Source organism: Drosophila virilis, chromosome X (assembly GCF_030788295.1).
Source record: "Drosophila virilis strain 15010-1051.87 chromosome X, Dvir_AGI_RSII-ME, whole genome shotgun sequence".
Taxonomy (NCBI): Eukaryota; Metazoa; Arthropoda; class Insecta; order Diptera; family Drosophilidae; genus Drosophila; species Drosophila virilis.
The window spans coordinates 11,227,688-11,252,437 of NC_091543.1; the positions used below are offsets into that span (position 1 = coordinate 11,227,688).

At 44.5% G+C, this 24,750-nt stretch overlaps 4 protein-coding genes across 10 annotated transcripts in view; 1 reads left to right on the top strand and 3 right to left on the bottom strand.

Annotated features, from left to right (window-relative positions):
• LOC6633585 (uncharacterized oxidoreductase SSP0419) overlaps window positions 1-6,000 on the top strand; it is a 24,900-nt gene extending 18,900 nt beyond the window's left edge. For all 3 annotated transcript variants that reach the window (XM_015170209.3, XM_002057227.4, XM_070211344.1), the window contains exons 3-4: window positions 4,595-5,367; window positions 5,456-6,000. In XM_015170209.3, the coding sequence (XP_015025695.1) occupies window positions 4,605-5,367; window positions 5,456-5,667 (975 nt within the window). In that variant the 5' untranslated portion in view covers window positions 4,595-4,604 and the 3' untranslated portion in view covers window positions 5,668-6,000. The remainder of the gene's footprint in view (window positions 1-4,594; window positions 5,368-5,455) is intronic.
• Window positions 5,907-9,336, bottom strand: cin (Molybdenum cofactor synthesis protein cinnamon). Its single transcript, XM_002057228.4, has 8 exons — window positions 9,144-9,336; window positions 8,307-9,088; window positions 8,051-8,229; window positions 7,716-7,985; window positions 7,480-7,638; window positions 7,250-7,412; window positions 6,471-6,572; window positions 5,907-6,415 (listed from the first exon to the last, which is right to left on the bottom strand). Exons 1-8 carry the CDS (start codon window positions 9,172-9,174, stop codon window positions 6,272-6,274), a joined length of 1,830 nt encoding a protein of 609 aa, XP_002057264.1. The 5' UTR covers window positions 9,175-9,336; the 3' UTR covers window positions 5,907-6,271.
• Window positions 9,337-9,469: 133 nt separating this feature from the next.
• LOC6633587 (cytochrome c oxidase assembly factor 6 homolog) lies at window positions 9,470-10,130 on the bottom strand. The gene is made up of 2 exons (XM_002057229.4): window positions 10,052-10,130; window positions 9,470-9,978 (listed from the first exon to the last, which is right to left on the bottom strand). Exon 2 carries the CDS (start codon window positions 9,839-9,841, stop codon window positions 9,563-9,565), a length of 279 nt encoding a protein of 92 aa, XP_002057265.1. The 5' UTR covers window positions 9,842-9,978; window positions 10,052-10,130; the 3' UTR covers window positions 9,470-9,562.
• Window positions 10,131-11,653: 1,523 nt separating this feature from the next.
• Window positions 11,654-24,138, bottom strand: G9a (histone-lysine N-methyltransferase G9a). Of its 5 annotated transcripts, none has more exons than XM_002057230.4 (11): window positions 24,033-24,138; window positions 21,343-22,765; window positions 15,851-18,031; window positions 15,515-15,759; window positions 14,966-15,360; window positions 14,657-14,898; window positions 14,386-14,576; window positions 13,959-14,120; window positions 13,353-13,890; window positions 12,905-13,278; window positions 11,654-12,837 (listed from the first exon to the last, which is right to left on the bottom strand). In XM_002057230.4, exons 2-11 carry the CDS (start codon window positions 22,633-22,635, stop codon window positions 12,639-12,641), a joined length of 5,820 nt encoding a protein of 1,939 aa, XP_002057266.3. In that variant the 5' UTR covers window positions 22,636-22,765; window positions 24,033-24,138; the 3' UTR covers window positions 11,654-12,638. The 5 variants fall into 5 exon arrangements, with proteins under 5 accessions (XP_002057266.3, XP_032295935.1, XP_070067442.1 ...); XM_032440044.2 differs by having other exon boundaries at window positions 24,027-24,136; XM_070211341.1 differs by having other exon boundaries at window positions 24,021-24,135.
• Window positions 24,139-24,750: the final 612 nt, after the last annotated feature.

The following is a 24,750-nucleotide window of genomic DNA, read 5'->3' on the forward strand; positions in this document are numbered from 1 at the left end:
GCTTCTGGAATGCAAAGCCGTAAACCAGACAATTTAAAATGATTACTCAACTTAACAAGCACCTCTCAAGCTGTGCTATAACATATTAGCTAAACATAACCTGCTGCCAGAGATTGTAACAATTGCCTGCTCAGTCAAAGACTAATTGAGTTTACAACTAGCTTGCAAATACTTAGCTAACAGTTAAATATTCCAGACAGATATAAACTCAAAGCATCTGAATAGCTAAGTGTTTAACTTTAACAGGCTATGCAAGCCATGTTTTAGACTCTGATGTTGCGGCATTTAACATGAGGTTAAATTGATTGGCTAAATTCAACCTGAAGCTGAGCCGCTTACAGCTGGCGAAAGCCAAACAATCTGCCTTTATCAGGCGACTAAATTGATAAGCCATAATTAAACCTGAACCTAAACCATTTATGTCTGGAATTATGAATTATGAAACGTGAAACGTGAATGAAGCGACATAGTTCGGTTAAACGTCACGTTTAACGTCAACTAAACATGCATCTGTAAGCTTGGCCTGGCTCTTATCTGGCCATAATTGAGATGCCATTCATGAGCAAGACAATTATATAGTTATGCGAAGCTTTTTGCAATTGTTTAAACATTACTGACACAGTCAAAGACACGCTGACTGGCAGTTAGTGAGACAGTCAGCAAGTTCAATGGACAAACTAATCCACATAATTGAAGATAATTAAGGCGCATTCACAATTCACAATTTACAATTAACAATTGCCAACTGTGAATTGTGAATTGTCAATTAACAATTGCAATGGCAACTTAATTAACAGCATGGTCAGCCGAGCTGCTAGAACGAACAACCACAAGTTGACATAACTGACAGCTAACAAGCTGCTGACAAGCGACAAGCGACTCGCTTGCGACCTGGTTGATGCAACACGACGCATGCGTCTTGTGCAATGTTAAATGACCATTTGGCAGCAACAGTTAAACGCTAAAAGCTGCCATTGCAATTGGTCTTAGAACTGGGTCAATTGTGCTGACAGCCGCTTGACAGCCAGTTAAACATGCAGATCAATAAATACGAAAATTAAATTAAAACCATTAAAAACATTTGCCAAATTAATCATACTCAAAAGAGTGCATATTCTCGATCTAAATCAAATAACTACAGCTTCAAAATTTAATTGTAGATTTCACTGGAAACTTGTCAAGTGAAAGAGTTGAGAGAGTCGCAAAATCCACAGCTTCTGGCTAAAAAGCGAAGGATATGATATTGTATAGACATAGTTCGAAAAAAGTACGTTCGATCGGCTTTAGACTTATTTTCAATGAGAACTTCATGAAGATGTGTTTCAGCGATTTCAGAAATTCCACTCGCCATGGCGGAAAATTGGCGGAAAACCTTTGTGTGAATGTTTTTCTGCTTCGAGCACAATTTAAAGATCTTTTTCCAAACCTTCTGTAACTGAAACGTATGCAGAAGACGATCCAGGACTTTATGCTCATATTAACAGACAATAATATTTATATAATAATATGAATTATAATTGATGATGATGAATGGTCTTGGTTTTTGGTTATGCGGAAGAGAGTGCGTTTTTTTTTTTTATTTTTGGCTGCATTTGGACGGTTTTGGTGGGCGGAAAAATATTTATAAACGTTGTTTAATTGCGTAACGGCGACATAGGCGGATGTGGCGCTGGTACCACTGTGCGGGCAGTCACACACACGCACACACACACACGAACACACACGCATACACAAAATATGGCAAAGCCATTTCCGCATGTCAACCAAGTCGTCAAATGCTGCGATGCGTTTCAGTGAAAATTCATTGAAATGCTTGCAGAGCCACCGGAACATGCCAAGAAGCGGAGAGAGGCAGGGAAGCATAGAAAAAGAAGAAGAAGAAGAAAGCGGAGGTGCAGCAACTGCAACTGCAACTGCAACTGGACGCCACAAAAAGATTCACAGATAGAGCTCAAGCTCCGGAGATCTTTTAGCTGCGGACTGTGGATTCGCGGCTACCTTTGTTTTGGCTGGGCAGAGGGGCTGGCCAGAAGGGGGGGGGGGGGGGTGGGGAGTGGGTATTTTTGGGGCAACAACTTTTACTTTGGTCTGGACAAATGAGCTGCATGCAGCGACAAAGTCTTCTGGCGCGTGCAGTGAAAACCTGAGAGGCACACGTAGACATCGTTTATTGCCAAATGCACGAAGCTTTTTGGGGCTGGACACGCACCGCTGGCCACGTGCCAGAGCCCAGCTGGGTGCCATGGCGTCCATATGGCGTCTATAGCCACACACACACACACACATACAAAGAGAGAGAGAGACAGACAGGCACAGGCACACCTTCATATGTAGCTCTTATATGGTTCGTGGCTTTCTGTTAAAAGTGAAGACTCTTGTGGCTTGGCTTTGTGGGTGGAACGGAGGGAGGGGGTGTAGAAGGGGGCAGAAGGGGGGCTTTGGTGGTGTCTATGACCATGTCTGAGGGAGCGACGCGGCCAACTGCTCGTAAATTGTAAAAATTTGAAGGAAAACGCGCAATAATTAAGCGAGCCAAATGTAAAGCAAAAAGAAAAAAACAGAAGGCAACTGAATAAAAGTGCGATAAAAATGCATTTTAAACTATAAATTAGAAGCGAATCGATCACGACTGCCCGACTAGCAGATACCCTGTAATAAGCAGTCCCACAATATGCAGCCTGGTCCGATCTTGATGAAATTCACAGCGCTTAATTATCTGACATTAAAATGCTTGCAGCTTTAAAAATGTGTGTTTCTTTCAAAACTTTTGGGCAACGAGCGAGAGTAGCAAAAAAGTGAACTATTTTTAATATGCAAATGCTTTACGAGAATGCACCTAACCAGTTTTGTGCATCTAGCTCTTACAATCTTCGAGTTATGCTCAAAAAACGAATTCACAAAATCGATATTTATCGATATATGGCAAATGGAGGGAAAATATGACAAACTCATTTGGCGTTTGGTACACGAGATGAAACAGACAGACTGACGGACAGAGAGAGAGAGAGGCAGACAGAGGGAGAACGAGACAAACAGACAGAGAGAGAACGAGACAGACAGACAGACAGACAGAGAGAGAGAGAGAGAACGAGACAGACAGACAGACAGACAGAGAGATACAGTTAGTTTAAGTCGACTATTGATGATCAAAAATATATATATGTATACATATAGAAATATAGATTAGATAGATATATAATTATGTAATTAGATATATATATAGATTGGGAGATCTCCAAAGACTTGAATTGGGAGATAGATGCCTTCTGCTGCTCACTGCACACACTTGCATGCAATCAATATACCCTTTTTTCAAATGGATACAGGGTATACATACAAGACAGATATAAAAAGCTTCGTTTGTTTTAAATGTAACTCGGTGCGTTGTTGTCGTCATCGTCGTTGTTATTGTTGCTGTTGTTGTTGTTGTTGCACATAGCTCAGCGTATAATTAAAGTGAAAATGCGCCAAGTATACCTGCTCATATACTGTATATATAAATAGAGACATATATCTCTAGATATTTAGCCAAAGATACCCGCTTGACAGCCGAGCCGTTTTCATTTTGGTATTTTGATATTTTGATATGCTATACGATATGTTATATGATATGTTATGGGCTCGTCTTCGAGCTATTGCACAATGCGGTGAGTGCAGTGCATTCGGCTTGAAAGACCAGTTAAATGCTGTATTTATATGATTGATTCAATGATTGATGCTTGAACTGCTTTAAACAAGCAAATTGACTTGGCTTTCTTTTGTTTTCGGTTCTCGAAATCGATTGAAATTCTTGAATGAGCTGAGAAGCTTCAGTAATAACAATTTTTGGTCAAAAATTCAATCGTAATTTTGAATGCATCAATCAAAAGTTCTTAGCTTTGATCAAATTTGTTATATTGTTCTCTGATTTTCAACGCCTACTTGAGTTTTCAGAAATTAAGCGAGTTTCCTAGCTCGGATTGAGGCTTGATTGATGACAAACTGATTGCTATCACTTAGTAAGTCAGTCAATCAATCAGGACAATCCTTTTATAATGTATCAAGATAACAATTGATAAGAGCTTTATCTGCGATCTATATGTCGTTTCTGCGATGGTACACTGTTAATTATTTCTTCTGATTCTTTTTCAGTAAAGTCAGTCAATCACTATCAATCAATCAGAACAAACAGTTTCATATATATTAAGATAGTAATTGATAAGATCTTCCTATAATATACTCTAAGGGACAGTCAGTCAATCAATCAATCGTTCAGTCCATCAATCAAAACAAATAGTTTTATATGCCCCAACAATTGATGAGTTTGAATGAAGATTGATATATAGATTTGCCTTCATACTCTAGCGCACCTCGTCTAATACAGTGCAGTCAATCAGTCAGTCAATCAATCAGGAGAAATATTTGTATATATATTACGACAACAACTAATAAGCCATAAGCTATACATAAACTATAAAGCCCACCTCCATCTACTGCAGTACAGTCAATCAGTCAGTCAGTCAGTCAGTCAGTCGGTCAGTCAGTCAATCATTCAGTTTTATATATATTTGAATTAAACTCTAAAGAAACTTTTCTATCTTTGGTGCACTTACAGAGATGCCAAAATGGAGCCAATGACCATGTTGGTATTGGCCTTTCAGCTGCTGGCGCTCTTCTCGATCGCCGGCGCGCTGCTCATCTATCTGATATGCAAGGTGCGTGAGGAGAGCCAGGCGGGCAATGGAGAGGTGCCGCCCAGCCGTGTGGTGCTGGTGACGAGCGCCGACACGGCGCTGGGCCTGCAGCTGTGCACATATCTGGCGAACAAGGGCTGTCGCGTCTTTGCCGGCATGAAGGAGGCACGCGATTCGCTGCCCGCCAAACTGCTCTGCGGCTGGATGAAGATACGTGAATATAGCGAGGAGCCGATCAGCGGAACCATCATACCGATGCGCCTGGACGTGACACGTGAGGATGTGCTGCGCGAAGCGACCATCGCCATGGGCGCCCATCTCAACGCCAATGAACGCGGCATTGCCGCTGTCATCAATACCAGCGGCAGTGTGTATCGCGGCCGTGTCGAGTCCCAGGATGTGCAGCAATGGGAGCACATGCTCAAGACCAACATATTGGGCACGCTGCGTGTGGCCAAGGCTTTTGTCGGTTTTCTGCGTCCGACACGCGGACGTCTACTCTATTTGGGCGGCAGCAGTGCCGGCGCCAGCATGGGCGGCGATGGCCTGGTGGCATTCAATGCCTCGCGCGTCGCTGTGGAGAAGTGTGCCGAGGAGCTGCGCAAGGAACTGCAGCCATATGGTGTCAGCATTGTGGCGCTGGACACATGCGGCATGACCGTCGAGTCGCTGTACAAGGCGCCCGTTGCGCAGAGTAAGTGCTCCCATCCATCCATCTGCTTTCAGCAAACGCAATCTCTCGCCTTCAGCAATAACAACAACAACAACTCTTCTGCTTTCAGCCATGTCACAGTGCCCGGGCGCACCCACCCAGTATACGGCGGATGTGCTGAGCGCCAGTGCGCTGCAGGTCATCGAGCGGGCCCTGTGGGACTTTGTGCCGCAGCAGCGCTACACGTTGCTCTCCCACAACAAGTATCAATTCACGTTGCCATGCCGCTCTTCGCTGCGCCTACATCGAGCCAGCAGCGAGTCCGCCACGCAGTCCGTCTAGACCAGAAACAGAGAGAGAGAGAGAGAAAGAGAGAGAGAGAGGGAGAAACAGGGTGAGAGAGAGGAAGTGAGAGATCTGGTGGAGCAGGCATATCAACGGCTGGCCGCACTGGGATCACACCTAATACTTACAATACCTTTTCTGTACATACGTATGCAACACACACACACGCACACACACTTACACATATACAGAATCGTTGTCTTTTACATTGTATTCAGTTATCTATAATCTATATATGCCTAAAGGCTTTAACATTTTTTTTAAATGTTTATATTTGATATTTGTTTTTTTTTGTGTCCCCTTTTCTTTTATAAAGTTGTAAATTGACAATTTGCTGCATTTGATTTGTAGACAATTTGTGCATATTTTTGCATATGTATATATATATATATATTAATGCGATTTATCTCTTTATATATATATACATATATATATGCAATAATACATACAAACATATCAGAATATACACGAATATATATACATATATATATATATATATGATACTTGTTGGTTTACATTTTAGTTTTGTTCCTTGTTGCGTGTGTGTTTTATTGTTTTATTTTGGAGTGTGCTGGGAACTGCTTCCGGGCGGAGCAAATAGTTATTCGTATCTGGAGATAAAATCATAGCGCAGCACCGAGGCGCTGTAGATTTCACCGGCACGCGCCTGCAATTTGGTTGCTGTGCGTCCTGGCAAATGGATGAGCACATCGGCGCACACAATGCTCTGCAGCCGGCTGCTGATCTGTTAAAATGTTCATCGATTAGTTCTGGAAGTTGCCTGTTTCTCGTTCGCTTACCTGATTCCCATTGACGCTGGCATGCAGCTGGCCATTGATGCTGCTCACCGAGGCGCGCACATATTCGGGACGTGCATCCAAATCGATGGCTTCATTGAGCAGCTAAAATTCAGAATTAATAAACATTTTATTACAATCGTTAAGCGTTTTTGGTGTTGTTTCCTAAGGATCGGGTTAGCGTAGATGTGGCCCCATCCGTAGCAAATGAGTCGAAGGTAAGAAATCTATCTTCAGGGCATTTGTTCAATCATCTGATGTTTCATGTGATTCGAGTGGACACATAAAACTCTTTGGCTTCAGATCAAAAACCGCATTAACAATATTTAAGCGATTGTGTGAAAAACTTGCTATTCATTCATATTTTAAATTTTGTTGAACGTTTGGCCAAATCAGGTGATTTATTGCCCGCCGAAATGTGCCAGCATTTATCTATGGCTGCCTAATCTAACTTGCCGTTCACTTTACCGCAAATATTTGTTTATGTTTTAAAAGCATATTGGGGCGCGATAACAAAAATAGAAATACAAACAAAATGTTGAACTATTTGAAGAGTGTCTTGTTGAGTGCCTGTCTTATCGCTCCAAAGAGCGATAACGCTAGCGCGTCATTATGATGCAGCATGGAGCGTGGATTGCTGGACTGAATTGATCTACATATATGCAATAATTGATCGATCCCCAAGCGTCTGTCATAGCTGAAGGGCATTAGCTAATCTACGCCCTATTTGCAGCAGGCTATTCAGATAGGTTTAGGTATTTCACAATGTGCTTGGGACTTACCGCCACATTGATAATGGGCAGGGGGCATTTGGCGCGCTCCCAGCCATCGGCCCAGCGGATGGCGGGCAGTGCGAACAGATGGAATGTGACAAAGGCGGACACGGGATTGCCGGGCAGGCCAAAGAAATACTTGGTGCCTCTGCTGGCGAAGGTCATCGGTTTGCTGCAAATGCAAATACAAAATAGCAATTAGTTTGGGTTCTGCACTGTTAGCATGTGTAAGAACCAACCCAGGCTTCATGTTGACGCGTCCGAAATGCACTTTAAATTTGAGATGCTCCAGCGCCGGCTTAATGAAGTCCTTGTCGCCCATTGAGACGCCGCCGCTGCAGATGACAAAGTCCACAGCATCGAATATATTGGACAGGGTGAGTGTTATGGTCATCAGGCTGGGACGGGAGCAAAATAATAAATATATATTCGTGTGCTAGCTGTCGGGCAAGGGCACATGATCTATGGCACTCACTCGTCGCCGAGCACATGCTGCTGCATGCAATCGAAGCCGAAATAGAGCAACAGCTCCTCCAGCATGGTTGTATTCGAGTCAAAGATTTTGCCAGTGTCGGCTGGCTGTTGGGGTGCGACCAGCTCGCTGCCAGTTGAGATAATGGCCACTTTCGGCTTGCGCCGTTGCAGCTGACAGCCAACGGAGGCCAGCAACGATTTGAAGACAACGGGCGAGTAATCGGGAGCGGGAAACACTTTATCGCCCTTCCGCAGATCGTGCCCAATTGAACTGCATGCAAAAAAAAGAAAGACATTTATATATTGAATTAGAGACTGGAAATTAGACTAGCTTACCGCACATCCTGTCCCGCTTTGGGCTCGACCAGGATGTCGACTAGGCTTTCCTCGCCATATTTGTCGCGCTGCAACAGCCTGGTATCCTCCACCTGGACCACACAGTCCGCATCCTCGGGCAATGGCGCGCCCGTATTGATCTTGAAGCATTCGTCCTCCTGCAACGGATGTAGGCTAACCTGCAACCAGCAGCAAAATGTCAATAAGCAAGCGCACATGTGTGTGAAAAATAGACAACAACAAAAAAATCAAGAACCTTGTCGCCGGCAGCAATGAAATCCACAACACGCTTGGTGCCCGGAAAACCGGTCGACTTCATTGCATAGCCGTCCTTAATGGACGCCCGAAAGGGCGGTATGTTGATAGGTGAGAGGAGTGCATCCATCTGTTGATTTGTGGCGTTATTGCGCTGCACCACGCTGAGAATGGTGTCCAGGGCCTGGTGCACTGGCAGCATTGGAAACGGTGAATTGCGATCGACATCGTCGCCGGCGCCCGTCTGGTGCGGACATACATGGTCACGTCTCAGCACCTTTGGCAGCGCCGCAACCGAGCCTTGCACTTCGGCATGCGTGCGTTGAACAAGTGCCACATTGTTACCGATCAGATGGAGAGCGTGCGGCAACAGTTCGCGTACCGCCTCGAAGCACTCGCCAACAGCCTTCTCGCTACCCGGAAAATTAAGCACAAGCGTATTCCCGGCAATGCCGCAAACGCCACGGGATAGGGCAGCAAATTTGGTCTTCTGCAGCGATGCCAATGCAATGGCCAGGGTTAGCTGATTGCAGTCCTTATCCAGCAGGGGCTTTGTTGCCTCCGGCGTAACATCTCGCGGAGCAAAGCCAGTGCCCCCCGTGGTTATTATGATGCGCACATCATTTCGATCGATCCATTTGCGCAACTCACGCTGGATCAGATCGCGCTCGTCAGGCAGCACACTGGCAACCACCTGGGCATTGTCAAACGATTGGCGTATTAACGCCATCAAACGCGGTCCGCTGCGATCCTTCGCCGGCTCCTGGTAACAGGTGTCACTAACTGAAACCGCAAACACGCTGTTAATATGGGCAGCCGAGAAAAACGTCTCGCTTACTTGTCAATACTCCGAACGTAATCGACTCCATGGCAACATTTATATAATCTGAGTGGCACGCAGCGTTTGTTACTTTCAATTAAATTGTTTAATAAAACGTTTAGCACTCAAAAAAAAATGTTTTCGATTGCTTTGACCATTTTGAGGGTAAGGCTTTTGGGCATTTTTAGCACATTTTGTACACACCAAATTGCTTGAGTGTGTACACACTTGTTTTTGCCATTTCAAAATTGCAAGTTTCACTCGGATTTTTAACGTAATATTAATATTAAATATTTATAATAATATTCGGCCGTAACTATTATTAGTGAGCGTAATCATAATGCTAATGTTTATGTTTTATTTACACTACACTACAACAAAACAAAAAAAAAAAATAATTATATATAGCGCAACAATTAACGTTCACCGGCAGTCACTTATTTGGCAGGGCCTTCGGCCTTGGTGCGTTCCACTAGCGGATCGTAGCCGGATGCCATTTTCTCCTTGAATTGTTCGTAGGTGCGTTTACGATCAAAGTGTTTTACCCACTGGCCGGGACAGGATTGCTCAAATAGTTTGCGCATTTTCTGGCAGGCAATCGGCACCTTTTCGCCGCTTGTTGAGCTGTGCTTGGGCGCATTTTCATCCAGACACTTCCAGTATTCATCACGTGTGGACCAGCACTTGGCGCGTTCCGCTTTGTCGGGAAAACTCATTTTGGCAGTGATTTGTTGTAGTTTTGCTGTCGATGTTGGTTCTTGCTGCTTGGACTGCTATGCCGCCAGTCGCTTCACTTTTTATTTGTCCAGCAGCTTTCAGCCAATGTGCACTGTCTAAGACTTAGCTAGTATGCCTGCGTGTCAATAGGATTAATTATATTACAACGTTATTTATTGTAGTGTAAAACAAATTCCATCAGAACCAACCTCAAAATTACAAAACATACAATTGCCGAAACAGTGTGGCCAGATTTTACGTTAGGCACAACAGCTGATTAAAAATATTAAATCACAAGCAATACGGAACACAGCGTTGCATTGGATACTTTTGGCGCCAGAACTTGATTGTCTGCTTTAAGTTTACGTCAAAAGTCTGTTGAGCGCCAATTCCATTTCGGTAGTATTACAATTTATTTGATTTAATATCTCAGTGACTTATATTAAACATTATTGATTTTCAATTTCAACTAATCTGTATGGTGAACTACTAAAACATATATTTATATATATATATCAATATATATATACTTGTTCATAAAACAAAAAATAATAATAAAAATAAGCAAAACAAAACAAATAATCGCAGACCGATAACAATAATAATAATGAGTGGTGACTACTTAATTTCTAAATGTCATGCTTCGAAACCGTTATACTATATAAATGTATGTATATGTAAATGTCGCTTATATGGTACACAAATTACGTATAGAAAATGCTGTAAAAAGCCAAAGTCCAAGCGGGAGCGCAATAAATGCCCCGTTACTTGCCTATATCGAACTTTAAACATTTACGACAATATATATATAAATATATATATATATATTAAATTTTGTTAAGTGAACTCTAGGAACACTGCAAATCTTAATTGTGATGCTGATGAAGTTCGTGCTACCAATGTTCTCTCTCTTCACATTCATGTTACACCAATACAAAATAGATGTATATAGTATATAAGTATACATAAAACTTGTAGATCGTATAACTATGCTTCAATAACAGCTGACTGTGTGTCTGACTGTGTGTGTATGGTGTGTGTCTGTGTGTGTGTGTGTTACATTTCAGCATTAATAACTTATATATATATATTCGTATTTCTAGTGTACATACATACAAACATTTACACAATACACATTAAGCTAGGAGGCCACGCATAGACCTACACATAAGTACATATACGTTTTTCATTATGTATATGTTTAATTACATATTAAGTTAATTACTATCTGTAGATGTGATTCGTTAGACGCAAGGATATGATTGGAACTGAAATGAAGTGGTCGTCACATCTCAAAAATGCATTGCAGTCAATGTTTTTTATATGTATTGTGTGATATATTCCTGTGGTACCATGTCTAGCCATAGTGGACCAAGCATAGCTCGAGCCCTTGGGGGTAGGGGGTTGGTTTTTTCGTTTTTCGAAAGCTTTTCAGGCACTTGTGGCTAACGAGCGCAAAGCTGAATTCAGCCAATTACAGTTACAGTTACGTTAACATAAACATTAACAGTAACAGTGACCGCTACTGTTACAGCTGCTTTGCTGTTAAAACTATAAACAAAAAACAGGTCAAATTTTACAATAAGCGACGGGTCACAAAAGGTTACGTGTGCTTGTGTTTCTATAAATGTTTTCTAAAACATTTTGTTTTTAACTTCTATCAGTACATTTTCCAGCACAAACATAGTACATTATCCTTTTTTATATCTTTAATCGATTGCATATAATTATTAATTCTTTTTTGTTATACATGTGAATTGTGTCGTCGTTAAACTTGCAATCAAATAGAAAAAAAAATTGTATATAATGCGTATTATACGTAACTTAGTTTACAAGCAAGTTACATTTATTGTTAAATTCACGATTGTGTGTGTGTGTTGTGTGTGTGTGTGTGTGTGTGTGTGTATGGGTGCTATTGTGCTATCTCAATTAATAATGCGAAACTATATGCACATGCAATATATATATAAATATATATATGCACACATATGATACATACACATACATATATAAATATATACACATACATATATGCATATATTGTCTGCCCTGACTAGTTACAAGTTCTCCGCTTTTATCTTGACCGCACACAGAAATTAACATCTATTTTGAATATACATCTATATATCCATATAATTATGGCTTAAGCTTAATGTTAAGACACACACACACACACACACAGAAAGAATATATATTTAGCTACATACATATACATATGTGTCGCACATAAATATGTATATAAATATATGTGTGTATTGCACAATGTGACATGCAGCTTAGCGTGTAGTTTTCTTAAAAAAAAAATAAAAAAAAAAGTAAAGAAAAAAAATAATGGATAGCATTCTACAACACAACATTATCTTATAAAAACAAATGCACAATAAAAACAAAAAATAATAATAATAATAAAAATAAAAATTAATATATACATATGAATATTGGTTTAAACAATAACTATATAAAAACCTTGAAACATTTGGCAGTCGAGGGCCAACAACAAAAACAAACAAAACATCTTTAGTTTGTTGTTGCTGTTGGCTCTGATTTTGATTTGATTTGATTTGATTTTCTATATATATATATAGATATATATGCATATATATAGAATATATAAATATGGCGCTCTTTTGTCTGTGATGCTTGGCAACATGGCTTGGCCAAGAGAGTCAATGTCGTCTCCGCCTCCGCCTCCGTCTCCGTTTCGATCTTTGTCTCTGTTTGTTGTGTGTTGCGTTGTGTGTGTGTTCAATGCTCGACTGGATTTGGTTATGGAATCATTATGTTAGATCGTGTATACTAGATCAAGGGATCTATGAAATGCTGCTCCTGTGCCGTTGTCTGCCCGCCAGACGCCTCCTCGGCAGCTATTGCCGCTGCTGGCGATCCACTCAAGCTGAACGTGTGCTGCGAATATTTGCAGGAGGCCGTCAGGCACTTGCAGCCGCCTCCGCTGATACGTTGATCGGCACGCCAGAATTTTTCTCCATAATCGTAGCTAGTGAAGCCAAAAAAAAAAATTGTTAATCAAAGATTGGCCAGCTCGCATTTGGCAGCACACAAACCAGATCTCCTCTCCGGCATCGATGTCGCGGCAGGCAAAGAACGCAATTTTGGGGAAACGATAATCCTGATGCTCGTAAAAGACGCGCACCGGCAATATATTCGGCTCGCACGAGTGATTGAAGAAGCGACTGATGTTGCCATAATAGTTGGCATCAATGCAATGCCCATTGTCCAGATCAAAATAGTAGCTATCGTCGGTGCGGCGATCCGCTTCGGGTGCAGTCAATATCTCGCCCGTATAGCTGGCGACAAATGTGCCCTTCGGCACATTGGCCAGCGCACGCACGCCCCAGCCCTTGGCCGGATCCTCACACTCCACAATCTGAAGCGGCGTCCGCGTGCCGTTCTGCACGACGCGATTCTTGCAGGATAACTGCCAGGCGAGAAGAGATTTTGATTGAGCGAATGCTGCCGCAAGTTGCTTGAGAGCCTGTGGCTCTGTCTCACCTGATTGCAGCCGCAGACATCGTTGCATTCAAATATGACAGCCGGATCATCGTAGTTGAAGTCACAATTCAAACGGCTCTCGGCCGTATACCAGTTTTGGGATGAGGCGCCATTGCACTGGCACTGATCGCTGCTGCAGCTGTCCAAGCACGAGCAGATGCGCATCTGGGAGACGCGTCGATCGATTTGCACCGAATTCTGCAGTATAATGCACTTGTTAATGTACTTGAAATCCGGCCACATGAGCGCATCGGCCTCGTCCTCATGCTCCGACATGGTCAGCTCGTTGCGTACCGCCTGTATGGGACGCGCCTCGCGTCCGTTGGAGGCATCAGCACAGACCACCCGAGTGCGCAGTCCCTGCGGCCGAAAGCTGCGCATCTGCATGTTAAAGCCAACGGTGCGTCCGCATTCCGAATCCTCGTTGGGTATGCAATCAAAGGGCAACTGCTCCGCCTTGTTCTTGATCATCAGATCGGCACCGTTCGCTATCAAGGCTATGCACATGCGCGTCACCGAATGCCGGCAAGCAATGTGTCTACATGGTGCAAAAATTGTGCCAAAATTGTATTCAAATTCAATTTGCAATATGGCCCAATTACTTACAGCGGCGTATCGCCCTCCACATTCTGTACATTGCAATCGGCGCCCGCCTGCAACAGCACTGTTATCGTCTCTAGGCCGTCGTTGTGCAGCGTGGACCAATGCAGCACCGTGTTGTTGTCATTGTCGCATATATTCGGATCTGCGCCGTGATTGATCAACAGGCTGTCAAGAGAATACAATAAAAATAAATATATATATATAAGGTATACCATAGAGTAAATGCACGAAATGCTAATGTGAACAGAATTTTAGCAGTTGCTAACAGTTCTGTTATTCTATTGTTAACATACAGCTGTTAAATTTAATTAACATTTGCTTAGCTGATTCAACGCTGTTAATTGATTTTAACATAATGTTAAGCTTTGCTTAACATAACATAATGTAATGATATACCCAATAAAATGAGTTGAAAGCGTAATTGCCTCACCTAACGATATCCGTGTGCCCCAGCTCAGCTGCCCAGACCATGGCCGTCCAGCCTCCCTCATCCTGGGCATTGATAAAGCTCAGAAAGTTGGCAATGTTGCGCGAGCCGCGATAACTGTCCACAATTAATTGGGCAGCCTCCAGATTGCCCAGTTTTGCGGCAATATGAAGACTCGTCATGCCATCGGGGCCCTGCAATACGAGACGGAACGCACATTCAGTTACATTATAGGCAGAGCCTGATATGTGGTGGTATATTCCGGGTGGGTCACCTTAATGGCCACATCGGCGCCACATTGCAGGAACAGATTAAGCATGTCGCATTTCTCATTCATGACGGCGCACATGAGAGCCGTGCGCAATTCGCTGTCGACAATGTTGACAAAGTCCTGCGAGCTGGCGCCCTTGCAGAGCAGCAGATAGGCCATTTGCAGAGTGCCCGAATGGGCCACCAGATGCAGGCAGGTGCCATTTAGGAATTCACGCATACGCGTCAGCACATTGTAGTCGGCAGCTGTTGGTCGAAATGATCGAAATTAAACGTTGAGCAGAAGTACAGAAAGGATACTCCAGACTCTTACCGAGAATCTCGGCAACACGCTCCAGATCATCGTTCTGCACGGCGTAGTACATGTCGCGCGAATTGAACTCGGTGGTCACCCGACCGCTGGACGAGACGATCCGATCACGCAGCACCACATTCATCACCGACTCGGGTATCAGCTGCTCAAAGTTAATGATGTTCAGTGCCTGACCAGCAGCAGCAGCCGTTCCCTTGCCGCGTGCTCCACTCGACTTGCCGCTGTAGCTGCCGGCGGCCGTTGCCGCCTTGCCGCGTCCACCAGCTGTCGGCTTGGCGGAGCTGCTGCCTCCGCCAGCTGTGCTGCCGGCTGCCTTTGGTCCGCCAGCTGTGCTGCTGCTAGCTGCATTGGCGAACTGCGTCAAATGCGCGGAGGTGGTCAACTTGGCGGGTTTGCTGCGGGTAAACAAGAAAAGGAAAAGGTCAAAATGACGCATGGAATAAAGGGCAAAATGCGGCAAATGGAAGATGCAATTGAAGAATTCCCATTGCTCAACTGCCATGAGCCATAATTTGGCGACTTTCTTTGTTGTATTCTAGCTGAGCTTACATTTTGGTCTTCTGTGCGGGCAGAAAGACCGGCAAGGTTTGGCATTTCATGGTGACCGTTGAGGTGCGCTCCGGCGTGTCCAGGCCGCAGTGCGGACACTTGAGCACCAGCAGGGGGCTGGCATAGTTGCCGCCAGGGCCGCCGGCATTCTGTGCCTGTTGTGCATCATATGGACTATTGAGTATGAAGCGTTGCGCGCAATCCGGATGAAAGAAATGCTGCTGCTTGCACAGCACAAATTTGCCCTGCAACGAGAATAATCATTGAAGACGAGAATCATTGCTGCGTTCGATTGAAGGAGCAGAAGATCAAGCTAGACGAACAGCTATAACTTACCTGTGTGCAGAATATGCCACAGCCGGCACAGCAATTGTGCGATTGCAAGCGCTTCTTGTGCTCATCGCAGAGTATCATATAGCCGACACGCTGGCTGGGACGCAGCAGATTGTGCACCTCGGCGGCCAGTTCGTTGCAGCAGCCAATCTTCTGCTCATCGATGTTGTCGATGCCGCAGCAATATGAGGTATCCGGCGCATTCCGGGCATAGTATTGTGAGCCGCGCTGGCACAGGCAAATAAACTTGACGGCAGCCGAGGAGGAGCCGGAACCGGAACCGGAAGCAGCAGCAGCAGCCGCAGCCGCAGCAGCTGAGGTGCTGGCAATGGCATCGCTGGCATCTGTGGCCGCCAGAATGGCACTGTTCAGCCTATGCAGCTGGCCATGCTCCAGCGTTGTGGCAGCTCCCGCTGCCGCTGCCGCCGCCGCTGCTGCTGCTGCTGCTGCTGCTGCTGCTGTTGTCGCATTGTTGCCGCGCACGGCCACACGTCGCGTCAGCTTGGGCGGCACAGCTGGCGGCGGCGGCGGGGGCGTCTGCTGCTTCTGTGCAGCGGGCTCTTTCGAGGCATTGCGCAGACGCAGCGTGACGCTCGGCTTGCCCACCTGAACACGCGTGGTCGGCACGAACTCCTCGTTGTCCGTGTTGGAGCTGTCGTTGTCGCTGGCCTCCTCGCTGTTGTTGCGCCGCAGACCCAGATGCTTGAGATGCTTCTCCTTTTGCTTGGCCAGCTTGCGCAGCTGCTTCTTGTTCAGTTTGCGCTCCTCGGGCGAGCGATTGGCATTCAGTTTGGCCGCTTTGACGTCGCTCAGGAATTGCTCAAAATTGGGACAGGGACGCAGTTGACTCTTCGCCAGCAGCGCTGCGTCCGAATTGTCAATGTCACGTTGCGCTTTGGAGAACAGACGCTTCTTGATGGCGTTCGTGCCCGCCGGATGCTGTTCCAGTCCGCTACCGCCATCCGATTTGTCGCTCTTCTGACGCGATGTCGATGAGTTCGAGCCGCCGCCGCCGCCTCCAGCACTGCAGGACTGCAGCGGCGTCTCAAAGTGGAGGGCATCCCCGTCGGCCGTTGACTCCCAGTGTGTCATGCGCTCGATGTGCTTCGTCTCGAACTCGCAGCGCAGCTCATCGTTCTCCAGTATTTTCGTTGTGGGCTTGATGCGCCGCTTCGAGCGCTTGGGCAGCTGTTGCTGCTGCTGCTCCATCGCGCTGCTCGAAGTTGCAGCCGAAGTGCTTGCCAGCGCCAGATTTGCTGTTGTCGCGGCGCGCTTGTTGCCATTGGAGAGCGCCACAATGGCAATGCCTGCACTCCCGCTGCCAGCCGCAAGGAGCACAGTTTGTGCCGCTGAATCCGCTCGACTCGCCGGCGGCGGCAGCGGCTGCACTGGTATCTTTGCCTTCCGTCCACGCTTCTTGGGCGGCGTCTTCTCGTCCAGCGTGACCGCAGCCGCCGATAGCTGCTCAACAGCTGCAGCTGCAGCTGCTGCAGACTGCGGTGGCGGCGGCGGCGGCGGGGGCTGCTGCACCGGCAGCTCACTGACGGCCGGCACCAGCGGCTCGGTTTTCACGTCATCCGTCCAGGCGTTAGCCTGATCCAAACGATTGCCGAGTCGGACGCTGCGTCGCATTCTTTTGCCATCGCTGCTGGGCGCTGGGGCCAATGCGCCGGCCTCATCGTCCTGTTCGGTTTTGATGACCAGCGCCGTTGTGAAGTCCGTTGGCAGCTCCTCCTCGGGCGGCTTGCGCTTGCGGCCCGCTTTGCGCTCCACTGCAGCCGCCGGCTGTGGCGAGGCAGCCTCCTCCTGGCCAAGCAGCGGCTGGGCCAGAGGCAACGCCGCGCTCGCCAGCTCCATAACCGTACCGGCCGGCTCCAGAGCTGCATCCGTTTCGGGCTTTATCTTTTTGGCACGTCCGCGTCCGCGTTTTGGTGCTGGCGGCGCATTTGCTGCATTTGCCTCCATGTCGCCGCAGCCAGCCGCTTTTTCCGGCTCCTTTTTAACATCGCTGGCCAGTTCGTTGTTCTCCGCGGGCATCACTTGCTCCTGGCTGCCCGTTGCCTGCGGCTCCTCCTCTGGCGTCGGCATCGGCGACGTTGGCTCATCTGCAGCCGAGGGCGTTGGCGTGGGCGTGTCTGTGGGCCGCGGCGTGCGGCGCAGGCGACGCATCGACGCATTTTGTTCCTGTGCCAAGCATAAGAGACGCATATTAGCATTTGGGGAATACCAGACAACAGGTGATAATTAGCCTGCCCGAGTCACACACTCAAATCGCAGCGAATCGCAGCGAATCATTCAAAGCAACTTTCCTTTCGTTTCATTCACGCATTCGTTCAGATATTCATCCTCCAATTTTTTTCTTTCTTATTGTTTTCTTTTTTTTTTTTTTATTTTTCTTTATGGACGAGAGCTCCTGTTGCCCAAACGTATTGTGTGCGAATCTAGGCAAACTCTTGCGTTCCATTCGACAAGTCCTGTTGCCCTGGCAACGGGTCATACAAAACACTTGCTCAGCCGGGAGCATAGCTTGGCGGTGTGGGCCTCCTGACTGGGAGACTGCGAGAGGGTGGCGCCAGTTGCCAAAGGCCACACACATATAAACCCACCCCCTTCCCGCGCCTAGCAGTTATGCATAAAAGATGCTTGCTCCCAGCAAAAAGCAAAAGTGTATTCATATACTGGCCAAACTTACAGTAGACACTCGTTAAGCTGCACACAAATGCGATGCAAAAATTTAATTGAATTTCGATATCGAGCATTTTCACAGTACATAAAGTAAGATAGTATATATAAAGCATATATATATATAGATTATATATACCGTACTTCTAATATACAGTAAATACTCGAAAAGTCCGACATATTCTTCAGTTGATATATGAAATATATTTTTTGCTGCTGAGAATTGAAATTCATTTGAAAACCTGTTGCAATAATTATTCTTAACACCAAATATTTGGAGAGAGATTCTTGTGTAATAAACAAAAAAATATTAATTATGAAAAAAATACAAATTGAAAATTTGCAGTTTCCATATTTTTGGGTTATCTTTTTTTTATATACGTATGTATTTGCCAGGAAATACAAAAACTTTGCTCGCTATCATGAAAAATGTTGAGAATGTTAATTCAAACCTAATAACATTTTACACATATTTCGAATGTTAAAATTTGACTTGCATTGCTTTGCTGTGAGAATGTTAATTCAAATAAACGTATTATCATAGGCCATGTTTCGAGTTGTGATACTAATTCGGATCGAAGAATATGTGCTGTATTATATATGTATGCCCGGCTCTGGCATGTCAACTGTTTGATAAGTGGCAAAATACCAGTTTAAGAAGCTCGCCACGAAACTGGTTCAATAAAAATAAAGAAGGCACATTTCTTTTTAATGCCAGGCATTACATACATACATACAAACACGCCCATAGATAACTGCATGTATGCATGTATATGCAGATATTTTCGGCGGTCGTTCACCCAAATGAATTCACATTTTAACTATGGCTGCTCTATGGGGCTATACTAGCCAGTTATTACAGGGTCTTCGGTGTATATATGACATCACTTTTCCGCCCATTTTCCATGGGCAACAACTAAAAATGTTCACGATGAGTTTCAGGCAGGCTAACCTTGACAATTTTCACGTATTTTCCACAGCTTCGTGTGGAAATGATCGGTTCTAACTAACCGTTGGAAACTTCTTTAACCTTCAGGTACAAGAAGAATGATAATCATGTAGGACTTGGGTTATTAATAATTCTTGTTCTAGTTGGTCCAAAGATAATTTTGATGCCATGAACCCATTGAAAATGGGTAAAACAGGCAGATGGAAGCATCTTCGACCCCATAAAGTATACATATATATATATATATATTTTTGATCAGCATCAATAGCCGAGTTGATCTAGCAAAGATCTCAGAATCTACAAGAGCTACAGACTTGGTTTTGGAATTGAATATATGCAGGTTCGTTTCCGATAATCGATAGCTTGTCAGGCAATCGATAACAATCGATATCGAAAGCCTGTTTTATGAGCAATTTTGATATGGACCTATAGCTATATATATGTATATGTATATCATCGCATTGAAGAGAGTTCAGGGTCTTTAACATTTTCATAGTATTACAAAGCAGTTCTTATATTTCTTAGAAATACACAAACACTTTACAGTTCTCTCTATATACGATTTGTAAGTCCTTATCAACTGCATAAGTTGATGAAAATTCCCAGCAACAAGCAACTATATATATATATATATATATATATATATAAGACCGATGCGAGCACAGTTCGATAATGAGAACTTCTGAAAGAATTCTTAAATTACGCATATGAATCTAAAAGTAAACTCGGCGGACCTTCTCCGGAAGGACTACTGTAAATGGCGCAAATTGAAGAGCCGCGGAAATAAATTATTCCCTTTCCATATACGTAATTAGCTAAACTAGCATTATAAATGAATATGAAATTGATGAAATGGCCTATTAAAATCAAATTTATTTCATATTGATTTTCTCTTGATATATGCCAAAAGCTATTTGCACCTATTCCCAGACGAACCTGTGCAAATTCAGGAATACATATGTATATATGTATATATATATCCATATACAATTAGGTATACTATACAGCTTTGCCCGGGCCAAGTTGTTTTCGCCAGGTTTTGGCCAAGTTACTTTTGCAGACATTTTCCACCCGGCAGTTATTTTAAAAAAGTGCAATTGTGGGATTCAAAAATCTGGGCATAGTGTAGAGCTCTGAAAATTTGCACAATGGGTGCATATTCAACTTGACCACAGATGACCTTTGACCCACATACATACATATGTCATAGGGTGAATATGGGAAAAGTGTAAGGCACCTTGCAAATGAATTCTCATAAGGATCTTGGAAAATGACAACAAACTTTCATATTATCGTTGTCCGCCTATTTTACTCACATGAGAAACAGATGGAAACTAGATTTTACATAAGATTTCTAGAGCTTGGACTATGAAAGATAATGTTTTTGTCTGTCTTTGTTTTATTGTTAAGCAAAGTCACCAATTAGAACTTCATTTATACTGCCAACATTATCGCACTAACTAAATTATATAGACATCCGATTGGAACGATTGGGTGAAAATTAAATTTTTAACTGTTCTTTCTTGCGTCAACAACTGTTGCCTAGACTACACACATGCATACATACATACATACAATACAGAACGGGATATACCGTTTTTTTTTTTTTTCGATTAGCCTCTCTCGCGCCGCGCTCTCGGAATCCATTTTCGATAAACGAGTTGCCAGTGCTGCCCAATTCTGTTTAATTGGGGCGCATTGGCACAAAGTAAAACGGAAAGTAAATTAAACGAACTACAAAAATTAAAAGAATTCGACTTACACTAACCCATACATGCATACATACATACATACATTCACACACACACACACACGCACGATTGTGCATACAAAAGCACACGCGCACACAAACAAATACACTTACGTTTTTATCAGCACTGGCTTGCGCTGTTGTTGCTGCTGCTGCTGCTGCTGCTATTGGAGCTGCGACGTCGTCGCTAGCAGCAACCGCATTCATCGAAGTCGAATCTGTTGCGTCAGCGGCGACGTCGAAATTTTCGCTGCTGCTGCCGATGCTACTACTACTATTGGCAGCAGAATTGACAACAAGTGGAGCGGCTGGCGCTGGCGCTGCTGCTGGCACTGGGGATGCCGTTGCCGATGATGCTGCGACTGTAACCGACAATTTGACCTCGTCTGTTGCTTCTGCTTCTGCTGCGTCTGCGCTTGGTGCGCACTGCGCAGTCAGCGTTTGCTCCTGCAGCGGCTGCTGTAGCTGTTGCTGTTCCTCTCGAAGCTCCTCTTTGGCTGTTGCATTTGCGGTTTCCATCTCAGTTTCAGTCTTTATGCCTTCGCCTGTTGTTGTTGTTGTAGTTGTTTTTGTTGTTTCTGCTGCTGTTGCTATGGAAATGTGCGCAGACGGCGTGGCCAGTTCGGCCACAGCTGCTGCGCTTTTGCACGCTTCCTGCTCCAATTTGACTGCCGCTGCTGCTGCTGCTGCTGCCGCCTCTTCTTCTTCTTCTTCTGTTGCGGCAGCAGCATTGTCATCGTCGACTGCCGCTACTTCAGCTGCTTCGGCTGCGCACTCGGCAACGTCATCGTCATTACCGTTTTTATTGTCGGCTGTTGTCGCTGCCGCTGCCGTCGTTTCGTTAGACGGCGGCGACGGCGACGTCGTCGCCACTGCTGCTGCTGCTGCGACTTCTTTTACTGGCGTCTCGCCAGTCACTGTCACTGTTGTTGCTGTTGCTGCTGCTGCTGCCGCCGCCACCGTCGACGCAATTTGTTTGGGTATTTCTGCACGGTCGACGTTAGCTTCGCCGTCGCCGTCGGCATCGGCGTCGACGTCAGCGTCGCTAGCCTGACTTTGGCTTTGGGTCTGGCCTTGAGGTAGTTGCTGGGCGCCGTCTGCAGCTTCCGCCTCGCATTTGACTGCCGCATCGAGCTTCGGTGGCGACTGTTGTTGTTGTTGTTGTTGCTGCTGATGTTGCTGCTGCTGCGCCTCCTGTTGCTTCTCGTGCAATTCGTCGCTCTTGTGACATTGCTTTTTATCCTTGTCCTTACAAGCAAACTGATTATGGGCCAAATTGCGCCACTTCAGCGTCTTATCCTCGGCCAGGTCCAAGTTTAGCAGCGTGCCGCCCTCGGCGGTGCTGGTGGCGCAGTCGCTGTTAAATTTGCTCGACATGCTGTTTAACAGCTCCGCAATGTCCGTCATCTTTTATTTTGTATTTTTATATTTATTTTAAGTTTGTTTTTGATTTTGTTTGTTTGCTTTTTGATTTGATATATTTTTCGTTTTGTTTTGATTTACAGTTTATTCAAGCTGCGCTTTGAATTCTGCTGCGCTGCTATTGCAAAAGTGTGTGCATAAAAATATATGGAATCAATACTTTGGTATTCACCACGACACACGGCATCGATGCCGGAACGGAACAGGCGTTTGTGAACGGGAAGGGAGCTGGCACTGGGGGAGGGCTAAGCTACTGACGATAAGATTTGGACTCGCAGCGATTTGCTTTTTCTTTCTTATTTTTGATTTCTTCAGCATTTTCATAATGAAAACGAAATGAAAGGCCAGATCAGGCCAGGCAGAGGCAGACACGACAAAAAAAAACATAAAAAATAAAATAAATAACCAAAGCACCAGGCAAACAGCAGGCGCTGTGCACAGTGCACCGCAACAAAAAAAAAAAAAAAAGAAAAAAAAAAAGAAAAACAAAAACAATAATGTGTGTGGGCAACCCACTTGTCTGCCGTAAGGAGGCGCCTTTTTATGAGCAGCCAGCCCACCTTCGCAGGGAAGGGGCCACGCACACAGAGACACAATACGCTCGCACCCATGCACATACACATACACGCACACGCACACACGAGCCAGCGGCGCGGTTGGAGTTGACGTTGACACCACGAGACGACGTCGACCGCGACCGCGACTGCGACCACTGCGTCGCTTTAGCTTTGCGTATTATTATAAATATATAACATGTAATTTCGATTGCAGTTGCCATTTCCAAGTATTTATTATAATTCATTAATTCTTTAGCAATGGTAGATGCGTATACGTACAACAAAAAAAAACCTCTGCCTGCCTTCACTGATTCTGATTAGCTCACATGCTGCTGCTGCTGCTTTTTTTTTTTTTTTTTTTTTTGTATGAATATGGCCAGCTTTATTGTTGTTTTACTTTTCGTCTTGCTCTTCGTCTTCTTGGTTCTGGCTGCTAAACGACCGTGGTGGCTGCTCTGTCGCTGCTCTGCTACTACTACTGCTGCTGCTGCTGCTGCTAAAGCAGTTATACATATGTATGTAGTTGTACTTGTAGTAGTTGTAATTACTTATAATTGTTGATTTGGATTTTTCTTTCTGCTGAAATATTCAATGCTTCCTCCCAAATGAATACGAATACGAGTTGGATGCAAATTGAGTGCTGTTGCTTTTACTTAGCTGATATTTAAGTTCGTCATTTTCACACCTAAGCACAACGAAATCAATTTGCACTCACACAAAATGCTGCTCAGTTCTGCAGTTTTCGATTTGTACAGTATAATTATAATTTAACTAATATTGTTGTTACAAAAGAAAATAAAGAGAAACACACACACGCACACGCACACTTTGTTTTAGGTCCGTCCGCCGTTATCCGCCGCCAGCACATACTCAGTGCGTAACTCTCGGCGAACCGTCTTGGTCGTCTCCTCGCTCGCTCACACTGCTTGCTGTTGGTAGCTGTTGTTCATACATACACACATCAAACAAAATGTATAATTTCTGTAAGTTTCTGGTATTTAATTTTGGTATTACTTTTTGGTATTTTGCCATTAGGCAGGTGTTGGATGGATGTTTAAGTTTGAAATTAACATTGACTACAAAACTAATTCACCATTCATTAGACGAAAAGTAAACTGCACTTTTTGGTGTACAAATGTTTACTTATAGCGCGCTTAGAAGCGCATTCTGTATATGCATGTGCCGCAAATTTACGACACAAACGCATAGACTCAGCATAGAGTATGGCTATGCATGCCACTTATTTTTTCCGTATTTATCTTATTTACATTTAATAACTCTATAAATTTGAACAAATTGAGCGCGCACTGTAAAGTGAGTTGTTTTGGTATTTTATGTTCTTCTATATACGAAATTTGGAATTTTTAACAGAGTTTAGATGCGTGCATACTGCTGGTAGTAAATTTTTAGCATTCCCTAGCTCCTCATCGCGTGCGAATTGCTCATTTTCATTCATTTGATAACAGCATGTAAATAACATGTTCTTTCCGGAACCAGCAGTTCTGAAATTTTACATTCTGTTGAATTTAAGCAAATATATCTA